At 41.1% G+C, this 20,907-nt stretch overlaps 1 protein-coding gene across 1 annotated transcript in view; it reads right to left on the bottom strand.

Annotated features, from left to right (window-relative positions):
• The window catches only part of ROR1 (receptor tyrosine kinase like orphan receptor 1), a gene marked incomplete at both ends in the record, with an annotated part of 413,713 nt that overhangs the window by 4,890 nt on the left and 387,916 nt on the right, over positions 1-20,907 (bottom strand). Inside the window, one exon of the mRNA XM_079698342.1 lies at positions 11,634-11,845. Within this exon, the coding sequence (XP_079554468.1) occupies positions 11,634-11,845 (212 nt within the window). The remainder of the gene's footprint in view (positions 1-11,633; positions 11,846-20,907) is intronic.

Raw genomic sequence — 20,907 nt, 5'->3', positions numbered from 1 at the left:
ATAATATAATATCCAGCTTCCATAATTACAGTAGGGATTAAATGCAACAATGTATGAAAGTAATTTCCACCTAATAAGTGCTCTTTAAATCAATTTTATTATCCTTCTTAGGGAAGTAATCCAGAAAGTGGAGTCAATGCAAATGATTTAGATCCATTTACAGTCTTAAATAGCTCTAGATAGCCATCTATAATTCTATGTTTAAAAAACGAATGTTTAAATTTCTTCTTGTTAATCTTTCTCTGTTCTCCTGTAGTTGCTGGTTTTTAAAAAAATTCTTTAAAAATGACAGAGACTCTGTTTTGGAACCCGAGGGTGGGTAAGAATTTGAGTGGCCTGTGGTCTGCTCCTCTGAGGATTCTGGAAGATGCGGATGGAGGTGGAGGGAGCAAAGACCCACGTGGAAGAGTGGATGGTGGCAGATGGGAAAGGAAGCAAGCAGGCCAAACTGGTGGGGACTGGAAGAGAAGAGGAGGTGGACGGGACCTTGGCGCTGGCCTGACACACGGCCCCTGGGGCTTCATGGCTAAGAAAGCCGGCTGCATTCCCATACACTGAGGTAAGAAAATTAGTTCTCTGGTATTCAGCTTTGGAAGAAGAACTCTTACTCTTGCCATTTTACAGATGGAGAAGGAGGCTTAGAAAAGTCTCAAGAATTTTTAGGGGGGCCAAAATTGCTGCCCTTGTGTGTACAAGGCCTTCTGTTTGAAACCAGAGAAGCTGGCTGGCCGGCAACCCCAGTTGGACACAGCATGTCTCTGGAGGCTCGCCTGAGGCCTGACACCTTGCAGGGCTGTGAGGTCAGCCTTCAGTGTGTGGTCACTCTGTGGAATGATAATTGTTCTTCTTTCTCTCTGTTCAAACACATGAAAAAGTATGTTTTGACCCAAAGTGTGTCTTGTCATAGCTCACCAAAACCTGGTGGGCCAGACGGCATAGAGTCCCACATCATCTCCAGCTGACAGAAGGAAGGAATAGATCATCAGAGCTAGTCAGAACCAAATTTGGGGATTTGCTTTGGAAAAAAAGCACGGAAAGTAACCAAAATGACCAATTTCACAAAACCGTTCCTTGGAACACCTGTGCAGCAGCCGGCATAGAAATACCCAGAAAAAAAACTGCTCAGAGCTTGGTTTCAGGGGAACACTTTACACAGTGATTTGCAGTTTTTAAATGCTCCAGTTATTTGGTACAAATGAGTCTTAACTATAGACTCATTTTCAAATTTTACATAAATCCTGACCTAGTTAAAAAATCATAAAAACCCTTAAAGAAGCAGTCAGTAGACTGTACGGTGACGGCAGGAAATTAGCTGTATTGTTGAGGAACAGATGGTTTACATTATACAGACCCTTTAGGCTAAACTTGTTTAGGTCTGGCATATTGTAAATTATATTTTGGTAATGAAAGTGAAATGACCTCTGCTTGACCTCAAGTGGGGTTTGTCTGCTTGAACCAATGTAGTGGAAAACTATGAAAGAAAATGAAGTCATAAAGTTTTGGCAGTTCAATTTTGGCTCATTTCAAGTTAAGGGGTTATAAATCTGTTTAGTTTTTGTTTGACAAGTATTTGTCATACAGGGATGTACAAAATGTAAAGAAGTGTAAAATACACATGAGGCACGATGCCAAAGTAAACCAAGTACAAAGGAAAACTGGAATGAATAGGGTCCTGGGCTCCTATCTCTTTATCACTCCCTCCATTAGTTGAATGACAAGATGGGCTCCGTTTATTATATGCTGTAAGGCAATTAAGTACCTTAAAACTGAAACAGGCTTTCAGTTTAAATGTTAACATTTTTACTTCTCAAAGTAAACACACATCTGCCTCAGTGCGGTTTAAAAAATTATATAATTTTTCTGGGGGGAGAAAAATCAAAGTTGATGTAGAAGTTGATACATTATTCTAAAATCCAGTTGTGCTTCTTCCCCTAGAAATGTTTGAAGCACAACTGTATTCAGGTTTAAATGAGCTCTTCACGGAAGGAAAATGAAGGGAGAACATTTTAGATGTGAGTCCTTAGATGTGAGTCGATGTGAGTAGTGCAGTCCTGTCTAAACAGCTGCTAGAGAGGCCAGGCGGATGTTGGTGGCTTCTGTAACCTGAGTGATGAATACTAAGAGTGGACGTGTGCCCCTTTTAGATCCATTAACTTTAGGTATGAAAGCAATGAACCATGGGTAGTTTAAAAAAATTGTAATTATGTAGATGGCAGATGGATTAGGTGGACAGACTCAGTGACTTTATCTCTTTTCACCTCTGGGAAGTTACACCTTAGGTGATGATATACTTGAAATGACTCCTCTGGAGGACACTGCTTGCGACTAAGCTGCCATTTCCTGCTCACTTTTCCTAAGTGACTACCACAAGAAATGAGATGCGTATTCTGTGATGGCCATCAACATTGGCGTGCAGCACGGATCCCGCTCTGTGACCTTTCACCTCTAACCTGAACAGGGCATGACTGATGGCTCTACTTCTGAGTCCAATTTGAAGTAGACACACAGATGAAAAGCCGAGCCACATGAGGGTGGAGGGAACCAGAGCTCAGGGCGGTGCTCTGGGACAGGAAGGTGGCTCCAGCAGCAGGTTCTGGAAAAGGACTGAAGTTCATGTTCCTACAATGGACCCAAACCTCCTCCTATAGTCCTTGCAGCCCCTATACTTGTTCCTTTCCCATCCCTCACGTCCCAAGACTGCTGCCCTTTTACAAATCTCTTTTGCTATACACATTTGCCGATTCTAGCTGTATACAAGTATCTGTAGGAGAAGAGTGGGTCCCACACAGTGACATCTGTCCTCACCGTATTAGAGGAATAATGAAGCAGGCCCTATTGAAGTTAGGGGGTAATTTTGGGTAATAGGAGGGCATGACCAGGTCTGTTTCTCTTTGAAAGCAGTTTTCTCTGAGAACTGTATGCCTGATGGACTTACTCTCTGAATCTCAAGTTGATCAGCAGGGTCTACCAGAGCAGGCACTGGAATCCCCCAGAGGGCCTGTTAAAACACAGATTGCTAGGCCTCACTCCTAGAGTTTCTAATTCTGTAAGTCAGATTCTGCAGTTCTGACAAGTTGCCAGGTGATGAGGATGCTCTGGGACTGGAATAAATGAGAGAACCACTGGAATAAATGAATATGACTTTCAAAAAAAAAGAGAAAAGAATACAACTTTCTGGATCAGACAGTTACTGAGTGTCTGGTCCCTGCTCCTGGCATGATGAATGACCACAGTGTGTCTGTAGAACGTGATTGAATGATTCTGACTTACACGAGACAGAGACTATACACCCTGCTTCGGAAGATGCTTTGGAAATGCCAGCTAGAGAAAAATGTAAGAGCCATCGACTGGTATTTCATTGGGTTATATTCTGCATGGCTACTGTCAGAGAGATTCAAGGTTTTGAAATAGAAATCACGTTATAGCTTGGGCCATGTCATCGGTTTATTATATTTTCATGTGCAGCCAATTGTGTGGGATATATTTTCATAGCTGGTTACCTCACTCAGTCAATTGATACTATATATACTATGTACCAAAGAGTATACACACAGAATAGTATATGAGAAACCATTTAAGAACCATGAGGAGAGAGGACACAACTCCTATCTTAGATGTTTGTAATCTGAGCTTAGTAATAACTACCATGTATTGAATACTTGCCATGTACCAGACCCTGAGATCATAATAATGGCTACGATTTGGGGAGGGGGGGCTGTTTATGTGTTGGGCTATAAGTGCTTTATACATATTAATTCTTTTCATCCTCACAATAATGCTATGAAATTGGTCACTATGACTATTATCCCCATTTTACAGACGGAGAACCTGAGGAACAGTGGTTAAGTGATCCCACAACTAGTAGGTTGTAAATTCAGACTCCAGGGTCTGTCTTCCTCATGACTACACTACACTCCCTTGTGGGGTCTCTCAGTGTTCAATGCATCAACTCATTTAACCCTCATCACAAATCCGTGAGATTCATACTATGATTTCCCCACTCTATGGATCAAGAAATTAAGGCCTTCAATGAAATTAAAGCCTTCAAATTAAGGCCTAAGTAGCTTGCCTATGGAAGCACAACTATTAGGTAGTGATGTCAAGATTCAGCTCCAGCTGTGTCTGGCTCCAAAGATGAAGCACTTTTCTGAGAAGAAGAGGTAGTTTTCATTTGATCCTCAGAGGGCTCCACAATTTTAAAAGCATGAGGCCCACTGGTATAAAAGTGGAATGTCAAGGTGTAATTACTCTCTGGCCTCTGATGACCTAGACCTTACTCTGGCTGATCCTTTGTTGCTCCCATTAGTTGACTGGGGTAAGTGAACAAAACCATTCAACAGCAGGCTTTACCTGAGTTGGGCACAAGAGCCCTGGAGAGTATGTGAAATTTAGATTTTTTAGTATCTGGCCTTGGCTGTTGACAGGAATCTGCTTGACTCTAAAGCCTATTTTCCTTTCCTGTGCATTTTACTGGTTCTTAGGTAAACAGTGTTAGAATTGTGAAACAACTGACTCCACTCATAAATGGAAATGATTACATTCTAAAAGCTTAAAGGCCACAACCATTTGATTTTGGGAGATTATGGACATTTTCAAAGACTACAGCTGAACTAAGTGCCTTCTGGTTTATGCAATCAAATTCTAGAGGGAGCTCCAACCAATAGTTTGCCATATTTGTTCAGAGTTCAGCTGCACTTCTCTGGAAGTGATTTAACTTCAGAAACAGTTCTTTTCTCTATAATGTTAACTTTCTGATAGTTAGTTTGAATGTTTGGTGGTGACCAGGATTGATTCTGTGGTGGAGTTACTTTATAATGTCAACAGGAGATGTTCTATTCTGCCTGGAAACAGGCAGAACAGATGCCAGTAATTTTAATGTCAGCGTGAGCTACCACGTGCTCGTAACTTGGGCTTGTGTGCTTCAGTCAGCCTGAAAATTACGGCAGTAGAGTGAAATAGGGCAGGGGTCCCCAACCACCGGGCTGTGGACGGGTACTGGTCTGTGGCCTGTTAGGAAGGGGGCTGCACAGCAGGAGGTGAGCAGTGGGCAAGTGAGTGAAGTTTCATCTGCCGCTCCCCATGGCTCACATTAATGTCTGAACCATCCCCCCGCTCCCCGTTTGTGGAAAAATTGTCTTCCATGAAACCAGTCCCTGGTGCCCAAAAGGTTGGGTACTGCTGAAATAGGGAACACTTGGGCTCTGGACCTGGACAGACCTGGGTTTGAGTTTTGGCTCTGCCACTCACTAACTGTGTGACTTTGGGCAGACTCTTAATCTTAAGCTTCAGTTTTCTCACTGCCCAAAATCAGGCTCAAATTAGTACCAACTTCAGAGGGTTACTGTAAAGACTGTATTGAGATAATGCATGTGAAGTACTTCAGCTTATTCCTAATATCCATTCATAATACTCATTCTCTCTAGAAGTAAAACTTCTAAAGACATAGTTTGAAGCTGATCTCTGTACTGGACAGTCCCCCAGTCCTCACTGTCAGACCCTCTCTGCCCTGAGGGATTTTATCCAGGGTGTGAACAGGGTGTGGGGCAGAGGATTTATGCTCACTGGATGGGCACAGGAATACCAGAGCTATCTAAAGAGCTACCTCTATAATCTTTGCTCTAATTGCCTTGTCCTCACCCCAGTTAATGCTGTGGGTTGCTGAATCCTATAGCTTCCTCCCCAGCCCACAGTATCCTGTACACAGCATTTGGTGGTTGATTTAAAAGGTTTGTGATTGTTCATATCATCACTGTAACAAAAAAATAATAGTAACTTCTAGCTGTTGAGGACCTGTGAGGTGCCAGACACGCTATCTTGAAGTGTCAGAAACAGCTCGTTTAGAATAGATTGGTGGCTGCTAGTGGCGGAGAGTGGGGAGGGAAGGGGTGGGCAAAACAGGTAAAGGAGTCAAAAGGTACAAACTTCCAGTTATAAAATAAGTAAGTTATGGGGATGTGCAGCATGGCCAACATAGTTCATAATACTGATTGTATATTTGAAAGTTGTTAAGAGAATAAATCTTAAACCTTCTCATCACAAGAAAAAAAATTTTGTAATGATGTATGATGGCAGATGTTAGCTAGGCTTATCGTGATGATCATTTTGCACTATATAAAAATATTGAATCATTATGTTATACACCTGAAACTAATGTAATGTGTGTGAATTATACTGCAATAAAAATACATTTAAAAATCTCTTTTGGGCTTCCCTGGTGGCGCAGTGGTTGAGAGTCCGCCTGCCGATGCAGGGGACACGGGTTCGTGCCCCAGTCCAGGAAGATCCCACGTGCTGCGGAGCGGCTGGGCCTGTGAACCATGGCCGCTGAGCCTGCGCGTCTGGAGCCTGTGCTCCGCAACGGGAGAGGCCACAACAGTGAGAGGCCCGCGTACCGCAAAAAAAAAAAAAAATCTCTTTTAAGTACTATTTGTATCCTTGTTTTATAAATGAGAAAACAAAGATCTCATGGCCAGTAAACAATGGAGGCAAGATTTGTAATCATATCTCTCTGCCTCTAAATCCTTGATCTTTGAAGTATATTATACTACCTCTTAGAAATAAACTAAGAACAAATGTGGCTGGAAAGGTAACTTAGGCCCAGAGACTGTGGACTCCTATGTACTGGGAGGAAGAATGTTATAACTTGAGATTTGGTCCTCCCAGATTGGGGAATCATTATGTCAAGTGGGAGCTAAAGCAATGCCAGAGGATGAACTCAGCATGAGAGAGAGAAAGAGGAAAGAGAACAGACAAACATCAGAGGAGGCTCCCATTTGGGGAGTTAAAAAGAAGAAGAGCTGGTGAAGAAAAGAAGAGGAGATAGTAAGAGAGCCAAGAGAAAAAGTGTTTCAACATGGTGGTTAAGAATATCGAATGCTCCAGAGAAATTAAAGAGGATGAAGACTTGGGAAAGGCCATCGGATTAAATTACATCCCTGGTGATTCCCCAGAGGCCATGTGAATAGAATGATGAGCTCAGAAGCCTTGGAGACAATGGCTTTAAGGAGTGAGTGGAAAAGTTATTGAGGACGTTTTAGCACTAAGTGTAGTGACAGTGGATAAGAACGGGGATTTCAAAGGGGTGGCTCTACCACAGCAGGGATTTTTAGATGGAAGCATGTTGCTAGCAAAAGGGACAGGCCCAGGGAACATAATTAAGTGTCAGTACATTCAGCAATGGCTGAATACCTTGGCTGGAAAGGAAAAGGAGAGAGGAATAGGCTGGAAGTAGAGAAACAGAGAAGTGGGCAAGAGATGAGGGTTAGTTGAGAAATAAAATACAGCCACCAGTTTCAGAACTGACCTATAGGCCCATTTTGCTTTCCCCGCAATCTTCCTTATATCAGCCAGGAGCTGCAGGAGTTTGACCCGAAGGCTTATTTAGGTTTCCTGACCCTCATTCTCAAATTCCTCCACCCTTAACCTCTTTGAGGGTCTAAATCCCACATAGGTGGGTCGCATAGGGAAGGACAGAACTGGCTCACCCTGTGCTTGACGGAGAGGCTCTGCTCCCCTTCTAAGTCCCCAGGAGGCAAGCTCCACAGCTTCCCTCCCTCAGCGAGACTGCTCAGTGTTTCCGGTGTGACAGCTTGGGGGGAGGGGGAGGGGGGAGGCAGAGGGAAAGAATCGGAGAGATGGCAAGTTAGAGTTTCCAGGCTTCTTGGAGAAGGTTCATTTTCCACAGTACTTTCAAAAAAAAAAAAAAAAAACCCTTACTCAGATTGTAAAATTTGTAATGCAAGACAGAAAAACCCTACGTAGTTCCTGCATCACCAGAGTACTGTCAGAAGATTTTAAAGATAGAAAAGATAGGAGATTAACTAATCCAACTGAATGGCTTGAAATCTTTTGCTGAGCAAAATAAAAGAAAAATAAACAAACCGTCCTTTGCATGAACACAGTCGACCTCTTTCTCTGAACAGCCGAGAAAACTGAGACACAGAGAGGCTAAGTGGCTACTCAGGGTCACAGGGCAGTTAGAGGTGGAGCCAGGGGAGCATCTCCATTTCCTGACTGTTCAAGGCTCAGACGTAAGATGCCTGTCTGGTCCACTGGCTTCCTTTCCCCACAGATCAGAAGGAGACTCATGCCTCCTCAAAAGTTTTAACTTCCAACTGTACCGTTCACCTCTCTGGGGACTCAAGCCAGATCCCGTCAGCCAGTCTGTCTGCAGCTGCCTATTGTCACCTCTGAAGGGTATGGATTTCTAATCTCCCAGAGGAGCTTCTTCTTAATACAAACAGTTGGGGTTGGTGGGGCAGCGGGGGGCGGGGACGGTGGGTAAAATCAGCTCAGCAAGTGGAGAGAGATGGACAGAGATAGTTTAAACCCTGAAGGGCACATTCATTTGGATAAATTAGAATGAGGCCAGGGCAGACCAGCTTCTACACTTCATTCCTTTTTCATCCCAACCTCCAAACATCCTTTTGATTTTACCCTGGTAGGGTGTTTTTTTCCCAAGACTTTTTTTGTTTTGTTTTTTTCTCTTTCTTTCTTATGTGTGTCCCTTCCTTTTAGATTTTATAGGTACGTGTAATATTTATGTGTCAGTGACCTCTCAAAGCAGTTTTAGAGATTGACTGTTTACATTTGGGAATTTTCTTTAAGGTCTACAAAGTTCTTTGTGCTTTTTCCAGGAAAGGCACTCAGTAAGAACCAAAACAAACAGCTGAATAAGTCAAATTTGATCGGAGCCAAATTTCTTAGGAGAGTAACAAAAAAAAAGTTAGCATTTGTTTTTGCTGTTTCCTTTCCCCTCCTCGACCCAGTCACATATTCTTGAGCCATTCCTACTTCTAGTCTGATTCAGAATTGCTTGTGAGCTGTTTAAGGCTAAACTCTAAGCCTTGTGTTGGAGAAATCTTGACACTGGGAGATTTCGCAAGGCACATTTCGGAAACAGTCCAGAAATGATGAAAACAATGTTTTGATTCACCAAGTCTTAGGAAAAAGTTATCCCTGTATATTTTACATTTGTCTCCATGACCATGCAGGATGGAGGACTATTGTTGCTCTGGCCAAATTTCACATGTCCCTGGCAGGACTGGGGCTATGTAACTCAAGCTTACAACTGTTATCCAGGCCTCTTCAGGAGGTCTGCCAGAGCCAGGTGAATCCTGTGGTTAGTGTTCAGCCCAGACTGACAAATGGAGTGTCATATTTAATTATTTGCCTGCCCCCATAACCCCTTCCCAGCATGATCTGTCCTGTGAAAAAGTTATCATGGCATGGGCAAGTTCAAGGGCTTTCCCTAGAGTTGAAAAAATCTCTATTCACATTTTATCTCTTCCAATTACTAGCTCTTTGACCTTAGGCAAGTTACTTAACTGGTTTGGAGTCTCAGTTACTCTGGTTGTATGAGAGTGATAATAATACCTACCTTATATAATAGGTGTGAGGATTAAATGAGATAATGAATGTAAAAGCTCCTGGAATAGTTCCTGATAATGTGTATCATTCAGTATATATTAGTTTTCTCTATTTGTGCCATGGAGCCCCCTGAGATCTTTATTTGAAAGACAACATAAATCCAAAACACCGTGCCTGTTGGACATATCATGTGTTGCAAAATAAACCTCCACTTAGAATGGAATTGAATTGCAGATTGAGGCTGACCTACAACACAGGTAATTTTTTCAAATGGAGATGATTCTTCCTATAATTCCTGCCACAGCAACGAGGAGCCCACCTTCCCAGGATGGTGGCTGCTGCACAGTGACTACTAGAACCAAACTGATCTGGCTCTCTCTCCCATCCAGAGCTCTAGCATTTGTAAGGCTTCTCAGAATTTAATAACAGAAATGACAGGGAAAGGTTCTCACAGAACAAAGACTATTGCACTAGAAGTTTGAAGTCATGGAATATGTAAACGGTCAACTAGGTGTGACTACATGAATGTGCAATAATGTTAACCCTTCTATTTTCTCCTATTACATTTATAAGGATTAACTGTGCTATTATGTAACACGCTGTAATGTATGTAAGTTGGCTAGCTAGCAGCTAGGATATCACGAGTTAAACCTCCACTGCCACCCATTCCCCAAGCCACCGAGTGAACTCAGTGGTTAAGAATCCACCTGCCAATGCAGGGGACACAGGTTCGAGCCCTGGTCCAGGAAGTTCCCATATGCTGTGGAGCAACGAAGCCCATGCATCACAACTACTGAGCCTGAGCTCTAGAGCCTGCGAGCCACAACTACTGAAGCCCGTGTGCCTAGAGCCCATGCTCCACAACAAGAGAAGCCACTGCAATGAGAAGCCCGCGCACCGCAACAAAGAGCAGCCCCTGCTCGCCACAATTAGAGAAAGCCCACACGCAGCAACAAAGACCCAACACAGCCTATAAACAAATAAAATAAATAAATTAGAAAAAAAGAGAGAGAGAACAGTGGTTTTGCTTGGAACAGAATACTTAAAAAATGATTTCTTTTAGCATTTAAGAAACCCCAAAACCTTACCAACAAGTATGAGTTTGCAATAGAAAAATATTTTAAGACTTTTTAAATTAAAAAAAAAATTCAACAGCAAAGCAAAATAAAATCAAATGAGGACTATGTGTCAGGCCCAATTATGCTACTTTTCTTATTGGGTAAAAGGATTGATTTGAGTGTGAAGGCAACTTTTTTCCTAAAATTGTATAAAAAGTGATGCATCTCCTCTTTATGAGGGTCAAAGGAATAATATGGTCACTAACCCACAGAGAAGATAAATATTTGTTGAATGAATGTTCCTATGGAGTTGGAACACAATGAAAAGGCAGGCTTCTGTGGATGCAAGGATCTTAAATTATTTAAATGAAATCTCTTTCCCGAGAGGCCAGGGATTGGGGTGCTGGCTTTCCGGAGAGAAAGCCTCTGTTGTATTTCAGCCTCAAGATGTGGTGTGTGCTCCATTTAAGGAAAGGGCCAGTGACCCTGGGTTCCTTGCCAGGACCCTGAGCAACCCAAATGTTGAAAGATGTTGAGGAAAAACTAAAAGGAAGTGGGTTGATTTAGCAAAGAGAGGAGAAGGCTAAGGTGGGCTATTATAAAGCAGCATTCAAAGATTGTGGGAAGGACAACACTTCTCTTAAAATATGTTTAAACCAAAGAGAAAGGGATTAAGGTTAGGCATGAAAAGGATTTTTTAAATTGTGGTAAAAAACACATAACATAAAATTGACCATTTTAAGTGTAGAGTACAGTACAGTAGTATTAATACCTGCACATTGTTGTGCAAGCAAAAGGATTTTTTGAAAGTGAAGTTAGTAAACAATGTCTGATCTCTCTCTCTCTGTTCATCTCTTTCAGTTTGATTGGGAGAGAATGGAATTTCCTTCTTTAAAATGTGGAAAAATAGTCCACATTCTGAGTCCCCCGGGGCTGGAAGAGATGATCTCATAAGAATTCCTTCCAGCCCAAACTCTACATAAGGTAGTGCTAGGACGGGCCCAGCACCGAATTGGTCACACTGATGAAAGTATACTCAAGCTGCCTTGGACAAAGTTAGAAATGCATGGCTATGCTGAAAATGAACTCTAGCACTGATAAAATTTCTGATTCTATATCATTTGATTTCTAAGCTTGGGTGGGTTATAAGTGTTGCTTTAACTTGAAGTCTATAGAATAAGCACAGCTTAGGACTGCTAGTTTTACCTTGGGTTTATATGCATTCAACATTGACATCTCCACATTTTGACCTCTGACGTGTTTTGGCTGCCTCTGGACAGGCGGTGATGATGACTTCTGGTTATTGCGACAGACACAGATGAAGAAGAAAAGCAAAGCAATGGCCAGGGGAATGGCAACACTAGGCACCAGTATGTACAGGATTTCCATTTTATTCTTCTCCTTGGAATCCTTTGAATCTGGGTGTAGAAAATGGAAAAGAGCAAAAGTTATACTAGTTCAAATAACATGGAATAATATTACATGGCAGAGCTTAAAATGTCCTCCTATTCCTCTATACACACAAATCTACTGTGAGAAAAAAGAACCTTGCTTATTATAATTTGTTTCCATCAAACCTTCAGTGTAGTTTATCAAAGTTGAAAAGTTTAAAGTTCAAACGTTTAAAAATTGCAGAGGGACATTGTGAAGACTTCACGTGTGTGTGGGTCCCCCCTCTGATGTCCTCAGCAGCAGACCTGCATTTCTCCAACACCTTAAAAGTTAAACGCCAGATGGATGGACTGTATACATCTAAGAGCATTAATGTGGACCCCAGGGGTCTCTTCTTCCATTGGCTGCCAGCCCAAATCAACCACCACAACATGGTGTTCCAGAAATCATGTCCTTGTCTTGGCTGGCTTGGACATATAGGGCCAGTCCTGTATCTTCCAGAAGCAATATCACTAAAGAATCCTGGCCCAGGGTCCACAAAGCCACTGGCCTGAGAATATGGGGACCTGAAGTCAGGGCCAGCTCAGTCTCTGATGAGCTGTATGACTTTGAACAAATCATTCACCTCTTTGTGTCTCACTTTTTCTCATCCACAAAAGTGAAGTATCTGTTTTGGATGGTGTCTACAATTCCCTCTTGCACAGCATCAGTGTATAACTTGACACTTTTTTGAAACCCAAGAATTCTTCTTAAATGGTTTCATATGAACTCAATAATTATGAGTGCTAACCCTCTGAAGTATATTTTTTTTTACGTGGGCCTCTCACTGTTGTGGCCTCTCCCGTTGCGGAGCACAGGCTCTGGACGCGCAGGCTCAGCGGCCATGGCTCACGGGCCCAGCCGCTCCGCGTCATGTGGGATCTTCCCCGACCGGGGCACGAACCCGTGTCCCCTGCATCGGCAGGCGGACTCTCAAACACTGCACCACCAGGGAAGCCCTGAAGTATATTTTTGAAATCTTATACATCCACTGTTACCATTGCTTGGAAAAGAATATAACATGTATAGAAGGACACAAGGACACATACTTTTCTTTTTTTGGTTTGAGTCTGACCATTAAACTAAATACCCTGGGCATATACTAAAATTAATGAATTATTTGACTGGTAAAACAATGCAAGCATTATGGGACAGTAATTAGAGGGGATGCATAATGACATGTCCTGATCACCAGTAACCTCATCAGCTATCTAGCTTTAAGAAAATCCAAAGTGTGAAAATTCAGATTGACACAAAATTCAGAGATGATTATTTACTTAAAAGAATTAACCATGCATCCATTCCCTCATCCCCCCATTTGTTTCAGTCAGTCAATAAACAAACAGCTACTACTGCCAAGCACTCCACTAGGTACTGGGAATATAAAATGAAATAAGACATGTCCTTTGCCCTTAAGGACCTCGTGATCTGCTAAGGAAAACAGAGAAAAGATAATTACAATATGCTATTGGAAATACTACAAGGGAAGTATGGATAGAGTGGTGAAGAGAGACCAGAAGTCCCTCTAAACAGTCCCTCTTCCCTGACACAGCATACAAAGTGGGGAGTTCAAAAGCCGCATACCCAGCAAAGCTTGGTAAGTGAGAATATACTTGTACATAGTCTTTACTTGCACACACCTTCTTTGGGAACCTGTTCAGTGAGATATGGCAGTAATTAATCACACTCCCCACAGAAACAGACTCAACACAAGAAATTAGGAAGGGGCACAGAAACCTGGGTGTTGGGACTGTGATCTGTGGGTTAACCCTCAGACGAGCTGGGGAAGGGTAAAATCTGCTTACTGAGTATAATAAAAATGATAGTTTTAATATTTCTTGAGTGTTTTCTACCAGCAGAAAATCATGTTAGCTGTTATTATTAATATGGGCTAAGTATTCTAGTATTCTAAGTAGAATATATTAGTATTCTAACTTAGATATACTAGTATTCTAGTATATCTAAGTATTAATATGGGCTAAGTATTCTAAGCACTTTTCAAAACTCATTCATTTTATCCTTACAAGCAACCCCATGAGGTAGGCGCCATCCTCGTCCCCATTTTTACAGGTGAGGAAGCTGAGGGGCAGAGTGGTTAATTTACTTGCCCAAGGACCTGCAGCTAGTAATTCAACAGCTTGGATTCCTCTCCTGTTGGTCTTGCTTCACACCTCCTGTTCCAGCTACTACACTAGACCGCCAGTACTTTGAGAGTGGCTTTTGTTTTGCATCTATTTTCTCATGGTAGGATTTTTCTTGTTTCACACAGGTAGGAAGAATGAAGGAGGTCTGAAAGGTGGGGAATAACACAAAAGCTTTGCCAGGTACGCTGCTCTTGAACTCCCCACTTTGTACGCTGTGGCAGGTAGACATATAACCCAGGCATCTCTGGAGTCTACTCTAATCATCCTAGTCATTAGGAACTGGGTCTCGGGTGTTTTAGTAACAATTGTGTCTGCATGTCTGTGGGTGGGTGGACAGATAGAGAGAGAGAGATTGCTATATCTCTATATAGACAATGTAGCAGAATAAAGGAAGATTATGTTTTAGAGTGAGAAACCTCTGAAGACTGCCTTTGTCATTATCTATGTAACCTTGAGTAGGCACTTGGCCACTCTGAGCAAACTCATCTGTAAAATGGGATTATTTCATAGAACTGTTGTAAACCATAAGTGAAGTAACATAGAAACTATCTATTCTAGTACCTGTTACAACTCAATCACCCAATGTTTACCCCCCACCCTTAGAGTAGGAAAAGATTCCGGAAATAAAAGTTTGGGGCAGGAAATTCTAAATAACCTTAAGCAAGAGTCACCTCACTGACCTCCATCTCCTCAGTTATTCAAGGAGGATAATGGTACCTGCTCTGCCCATCTTGTTTAGTTCACGTGAGAGAGGATGTTCACAAAAGAACCTCGGAAAATCTAAAACTGCTGCATAGTTGTTGGATGTTATGCTTAGTGTTAACATTATAAAATACTTTCAAATTTCTCAGGACCCTAGTGGGGTAAGTTCTTCTTGTTATTCTTGGATTTTCAGTGAAATCATTATGAGGGTAAGATTACAAAAGGAACGAAGCTAATTTAGTACGAATGTAATGCTAGTCATTTCTCTGGCCGACATTTTTAGCAACAAGAGAAAGTAGGGCTCTCACCTATCTGGCAAACAATGGAGTCTATTCTGTACTTAGTCCGTATCAGATTATTCACAGAACGCCTTTGACTGTAAACGGGAGGTCTGGGACAAATCCCCCTGTAGGTCTGCAGGAGAACAAACTTCAAGAAGCTAAATCCTTTAAACGTCGTCAAACTTGGCTCCTTCCGATTACAGTGAGGATATGCAAAACTAGCACAATGTCTTCTTGCCAAGTGAAATAATCAAGCAGAACACTACGTGGTCATGTTGGAAGTGACAGAAAACAAATTCAGGCCTATTGTAAGTCTTACTGATGACACGCTTCCTTTCCCACACAGCTCTCTGCATTTGGCCAGAAGGGGAGTCGGTGTCTGGCTCAAAAAACTTCATATAAAAACATTCCATAGGGGCTTCCCTGGTGGTGCTGTGGTTAAGAATCCACCTGCCAACACAGGGGACACGGGTTTGAGCCCTGGTCCGGGAAGATCCCACATGCTGCGGAGCAACTAAGCCTGTGTGCCACAACTACTGAGCCTGAGCTCTAGAGCCCGTGAGCCACAATTACTAAGCCCATGTGCCACAACTACTGAAGTCCGTGTGCCTAGAGCCCGTGCTCTGCAATAGGAGGCCACTGCAATGAGCAGCCTGTGCACTGCAATGAAGAGTAGCCCCTGCTCACTGCAACTAAAGAAAGCGTGCGCTCAGCAACAAAGACCCAACGCATCCAAAAATAAATAAATAAATAAATTTAAAAAAATACTAAAACCCCCCAAAAAACAAAACATTCCACAGAACAACTAACCTTACTCATGGAAAATTAGAAAACTAACATTTGACCAACTCCTTTTTAATATCCTAGCATTTTTATTCTTCATTTTAACCCAGCACTTTGGGTTATCTTGAGTTCACAAACAGAGAAACTGAGGCTGAGAAGGGATAAATTTGCCAAAGCTAGGAAGTGGTGGAGTCAGGGCTGGAATGCGAGTCTGTCTTCAATGGCTCTGTGCTTTTTAAATTATACGGCTAATAAAAATTAAAATACTATATGGAATTGTTTTTCATCATTCTCCTTAAGATTCCAAGATTCCTTCTCAGTAAGGACTAATATCTAGTGGGAACTATACTATTAAAAAGAATCACATAAGAACAATAGACATTATCCTTACTATTCACTTTAAAGGGTAATGGACACTTCCGAGGCACTGCAAAGAAAATTGGCTGAAAATTAGAATGGGGAAGATTTTTAATACTTTGGAATAACTGTTTAAAAGTTAAATGCACATATTTAGTTACATCAAGTTAAATACTTGGGATTTTTTGAAACCAACAATTTAGTCCACACCACATGATTAATTTCCTTTTAAAAATCAACAATTTGGTATCACAGTTCACATCTGACATTCCTATTTTATTTTTACAATGATATTCAATACTTTGATTAGTAATTAAATATAATGGAGAAAAAATACTTCTTTCTTCTCCTGGGGCTTAAAGCAAGGTAAACACAATTTCTCATTCAAGAGGTACTTTTATGAAGTGAAACATATCTGGGATATTACTTTGAGTTAAAACACGAAAGTGCTCAGACCTTAAATCTGGCAAAGGTGGGAAGGAGTCTTACAGAACCTTAGAATTCAAATGAAATTAAACAAGTTGAATTATGATCTTGTCTGAAAAAAATTTTAAAACCATAGAAAACAAACAGGAATAGCCACCATTTATTATCTGAAAACTACAAAATAAGCAGGTCTGTGGCAGATAGGGGCCTGCATTGGTGATATTTAGGCGTATACCTGGAAGCCGAAGGAGAAAAGGTGGTAATTAGCCCTTCAGTTGGCACGCTGGGCCCAGCCATTCCCTCTCTTGACTTAATAATGGAAATACTAAGTAGATGATCTATTGCCTTATGTATTCTCAAACGAATTCTTTAAAAGACTCTGAATAGCCCATATACAGTGATTAACATTTTTCTCTTTGGAAAATGTTTTAACCACATTAAGTTAGGAGCAGTAACTCATTTGTGAGCTCTTGAGAAAAAACCTTAGCAACTAGAATCCACACGAGTTCACTAAAAGTTTCTTTAAATCTCAGGGCCTCAGTTTTCTCCTCTATAAAAGGAAAGAGTTGGGCTAAACTTTTCTTTTTAATCAAAAACAAATTTTTAATTATGGTAAAAAACACATAACAAAATTTAACATCCTAACCATTTTTAAGTGTACATTTCAGTAGTGTGAAGTATAGTCACACTGTTGTACAGATCTCCAGAAGTTTTTCATTTTGCAAAACTGAAACTCCATACTCATTGAACAGCAACTCTCCATTTCCCCCTCCACCAAGACCCTGGCAACCACCATTCTACTTTTTGTTTCTAGGAATTTGACTACTTTAGATACCTCATATAAGTGGAATCATAGTATTTGTCTTTTTGTTGGCTTGTTTCACTCAGTATAATCTCCTCAAGGTTCATCCATGTTGTTACATGTGACAAGACTTCCTTCTTTTTTAAGGCTGAATAATGCTCCATTGTACGTGTACACCACATTTTTTTTTAATCCATTCGTCCACTGGTGGGCATGTGGCTTGCTTCCTACTCTCGGCTATTGTGAATAATGCTGCAATGAACGTGGGTGTGCAAATATCTTTTTGAGATCCTGCTTTCAATTCTTTTAGTTGTATACCCAGAAGTGGGATTGCTGGATCATATGGTAATTCTATTTTTTACTTTTTGAGAAATATCCATACTGTTTTCTATAGTAGCTACAACGTTTTGCCTTCCTACCTACAGTGCAAAATGGTTCTAATTTCTCCACATCTTTGCTAACATTTGTTATGTTCTATTTTTTGATAGTGGCCATCTTAATGGGTATGAGGTGAGATCTTATTGTAGCTTTGATTTCTTTAATTACTTTAATCTTTATAAGTGATGTTGAGCATATTCTTATATGCTTGTTGTCCATTTGTATATTATCTTTGGAGGAATGTCTATTTAAGTCCTTTGCCCACTTTTCAGTTGAGCTAATTTTTTAAGTTCCAAAATCCAATAAGTTTTATAAAATTAAATATTTTTCATCTTTGATAGGATTATTTTGGAGTGGTAGACCAAGCACAGTTAAACTTTAGCAAAGCACTTGACCAGGTGATGCATGATATCCTTATGGACAAAAGATGTAGGGCTAGATAATAATATCAATAGATGTTTGTACTTCACCACATGGCTGTACCCTAACAGTGTTAATCAGCAAAACAACATCAAATTATAGAAGGCTATCCTTGAGAGAACCTGCCTGTTCAACACTGTCATCAACTACTTGATGGTGATATGTTTATCAAACTTGAAAATGGCCTGAACTAGGAAAGATACCTAATTGACTATAGAAATAAAATTTTAGAGATTCATACACAACAGGCTAAAATAATGACCCTTAAACCAACAGCTGAAATTTTACAAATAAATATGATAGCTTGGAGTTAGGTTAAAGACCTTGCTTAGAGAAGTCCATGATTCAGCAAATCTACTAAATAATTTTTGAGGTAACCAAATTAAAGACAAATGAACAAACAAAAGAAGACTAATAAGTTTTAGTGAAGACTTGAAGGCTCAGTTGGACCCAACAACAGCATGAAAAATTTTCATAGATGGCATTATAGCAATGGAATACCCTTCATTGGCAGGACCGAGTCATGGTCAAGAACATCATGGTCCTCTCCTGGTCGGTTCTGGTTAAAAGACATCAAAAGTTTTCTACTCTAAGAGTCATGTTTTTAAGAAGGACTTTGAAGGAGCAAGAAACATTCAGAGGAGGAGGAGGAGGAGGAGGAGGATGGGTAAGGAAAGGTGGGAAGAGCTACAAGCTCTTTAGACCAAAGAAAAAAATCGAATGAAGGATGCAATAGATGTCTTCAAATGTGGATGAGAAATGACACAAGAGGCTAAAAACCAGATCTAGTAAATACACTTGTTCCTTACTAGGCTTTTTTTCCCCCAGTCTGAATTAGTGGCTCACATTAAAAAAAAAAAAATTCAGGAGATTTCACATACAAGTTTTAGTTTCTGGCATACAAAGGCAGATTTTGAGCGGGGGGAGCCACCCCATAATCACTTTGGTGTAGAGAGACATCCCTGTCTCTGGAGGTCTCTGGCATGTTCAAGCAGAGGCTGGTTGACTTCTACGTTCCTCTCAAGGTTCTCTGATCTTATAAACTGAATTGACTGACATACCTTATTTAGACCCCTACTGAACTCCGGACTCTCTTACGAAGCAATTGATTTAAAGCCAGTGATGAATATTTTCCCTGAGTGTCCTCAGCTCACCAGATCCAGTCTTAGTCCTTTTTTATCCAGCTCTATGCTGAGGCTGACCTCTATGTACAGGAGTAATGGACTCTGGCTTCCAGTTAGGTCCAGCTGATAGGAGGCACTGGTATGATAAGAAGAACCCCAGGACAAGAAGAGAGAGTAGGGTTGGTGTGTTCTGCATCCCTCCACCAAAGGTCACAGCACACACCGGGCAGCCCTCTCTTCAGCCTCAGCTGTACTCTATGGAGAGGGGTAACCGATCATTCCCTTGACTCTCCAGGCCTAGAATGGTAATGCTTCCCACTCCTGCTAGCCCCAGGTCCTGTACCTCATTGGTTTATCCCAACTCTGCCAACACCTTTAAAAACAATCTCTTTATAAAATTCTTAGTCTATTTGCCTGTGCCTTTTGTTTCCTGCCAGAATCTTGACTGATGCAAAGCCAATAACAACAATCATTGTGGTGTTATAGCAGAATTCTGTCACCAAAAGTCCAAGATGACGAGGAGCACTTCCTATTGGCATGGTAGTGGGCCCAAAGAGTTAAGGGCTTCCAAAAGCTTATTGCTAGAGTAGCTGACACACTACGTAAATGACTCAATGCATACTGGGGACAATAAAAAAACTTTTGAGAGAAAATTATTTCATGGTGAAAAATGTTTGTGGAACATGACTCAGTTATAAGTTTTTGGTAACTATTGTTCTTTACTTTGTCGAAAATATATAAAGACTGGAGACCAAAGTACATCTTGAAAATCTCTGTAGCACAAAAATAACTCTTCCGGAAAACTTCAGACTATACAAAGCAGTACTCTATTCCTTCCTCCTACCTCCTTCCCCCCTCCCCACCATCCAATTCACTGTAATGTTCAATTTTGGTTTGAAGAAATGGCTGAAAGACAAATTGCCTTACAACAGGTCTTCTGTGAAATATGGGAGAAGGCTGCTGACAGAGTGAGTTAAAAACTGCAATGTTCGCAATCTGGAAAACATCTGCCTTGCCCCAAACTGTAAACCACCACGTTAGAGAAAATGGTTTGTGACAAAGCAGAACCCAGGGCGGGTGTTTGTAAGGTTATGGGACAAGTCAGGGCTATTCAGGCACAGAACTGGGCAACGTGCCCTTTGGCAAACCGTTGCAAGGCAAGGACTTAAAAGGAAATACAAAAGCAACAGGCCAGGTATGAAAACTCCAAATTGAGCCAAATGGTTCACCACTTTCTTATCAATGGGTACTCTTCAGTGAAGCTGGTTTAGGTGTAAAAACAACACAGTAAGTCCCCTACATACGAACGTGTTCCGTTCTAAGAGCACGTTCTTAAGTCCAATTTGTACATAAGTCCAACCAAGTTAGCTTAGGTACCCAACTAACACAATCGGCTATATAGTACTGTACTGTAATAGGTTTATAATACTTTTCACACAAATAATATATTAAAAACAAACACAGAAAATAAAGAAAACATTTTTAATCTTACAGTACCTTGAAAAGTACAGTAGTACAGTTCAACAGCTGGCATCCAGGGGCTGGCATCGAGTGAACAGGCAAGAAGAGTTACTGACTGGAGGAGGGAGAGGAGGTGGGAGATGGTAGAGCTGAAGGATCGTCAGCGATAGG

This window comes from Hyperoodon ampullatus, assembly GCF_949752795.1.
Source record: "Hyperoodon ampullatus genome assembly, chromosome: 2".
NCBI lineage: Eukaryota > Metazoa > Chordata > Mammalia > Artiodactyla > Ziphiidae > Hyperoodon > Hyperoodon ampullatus.
The sequence above is the reverse complement of the archived record's forward strand: the minus strand, read 5'-3'. Positions and strand labels throughout refer to the sequence as shown.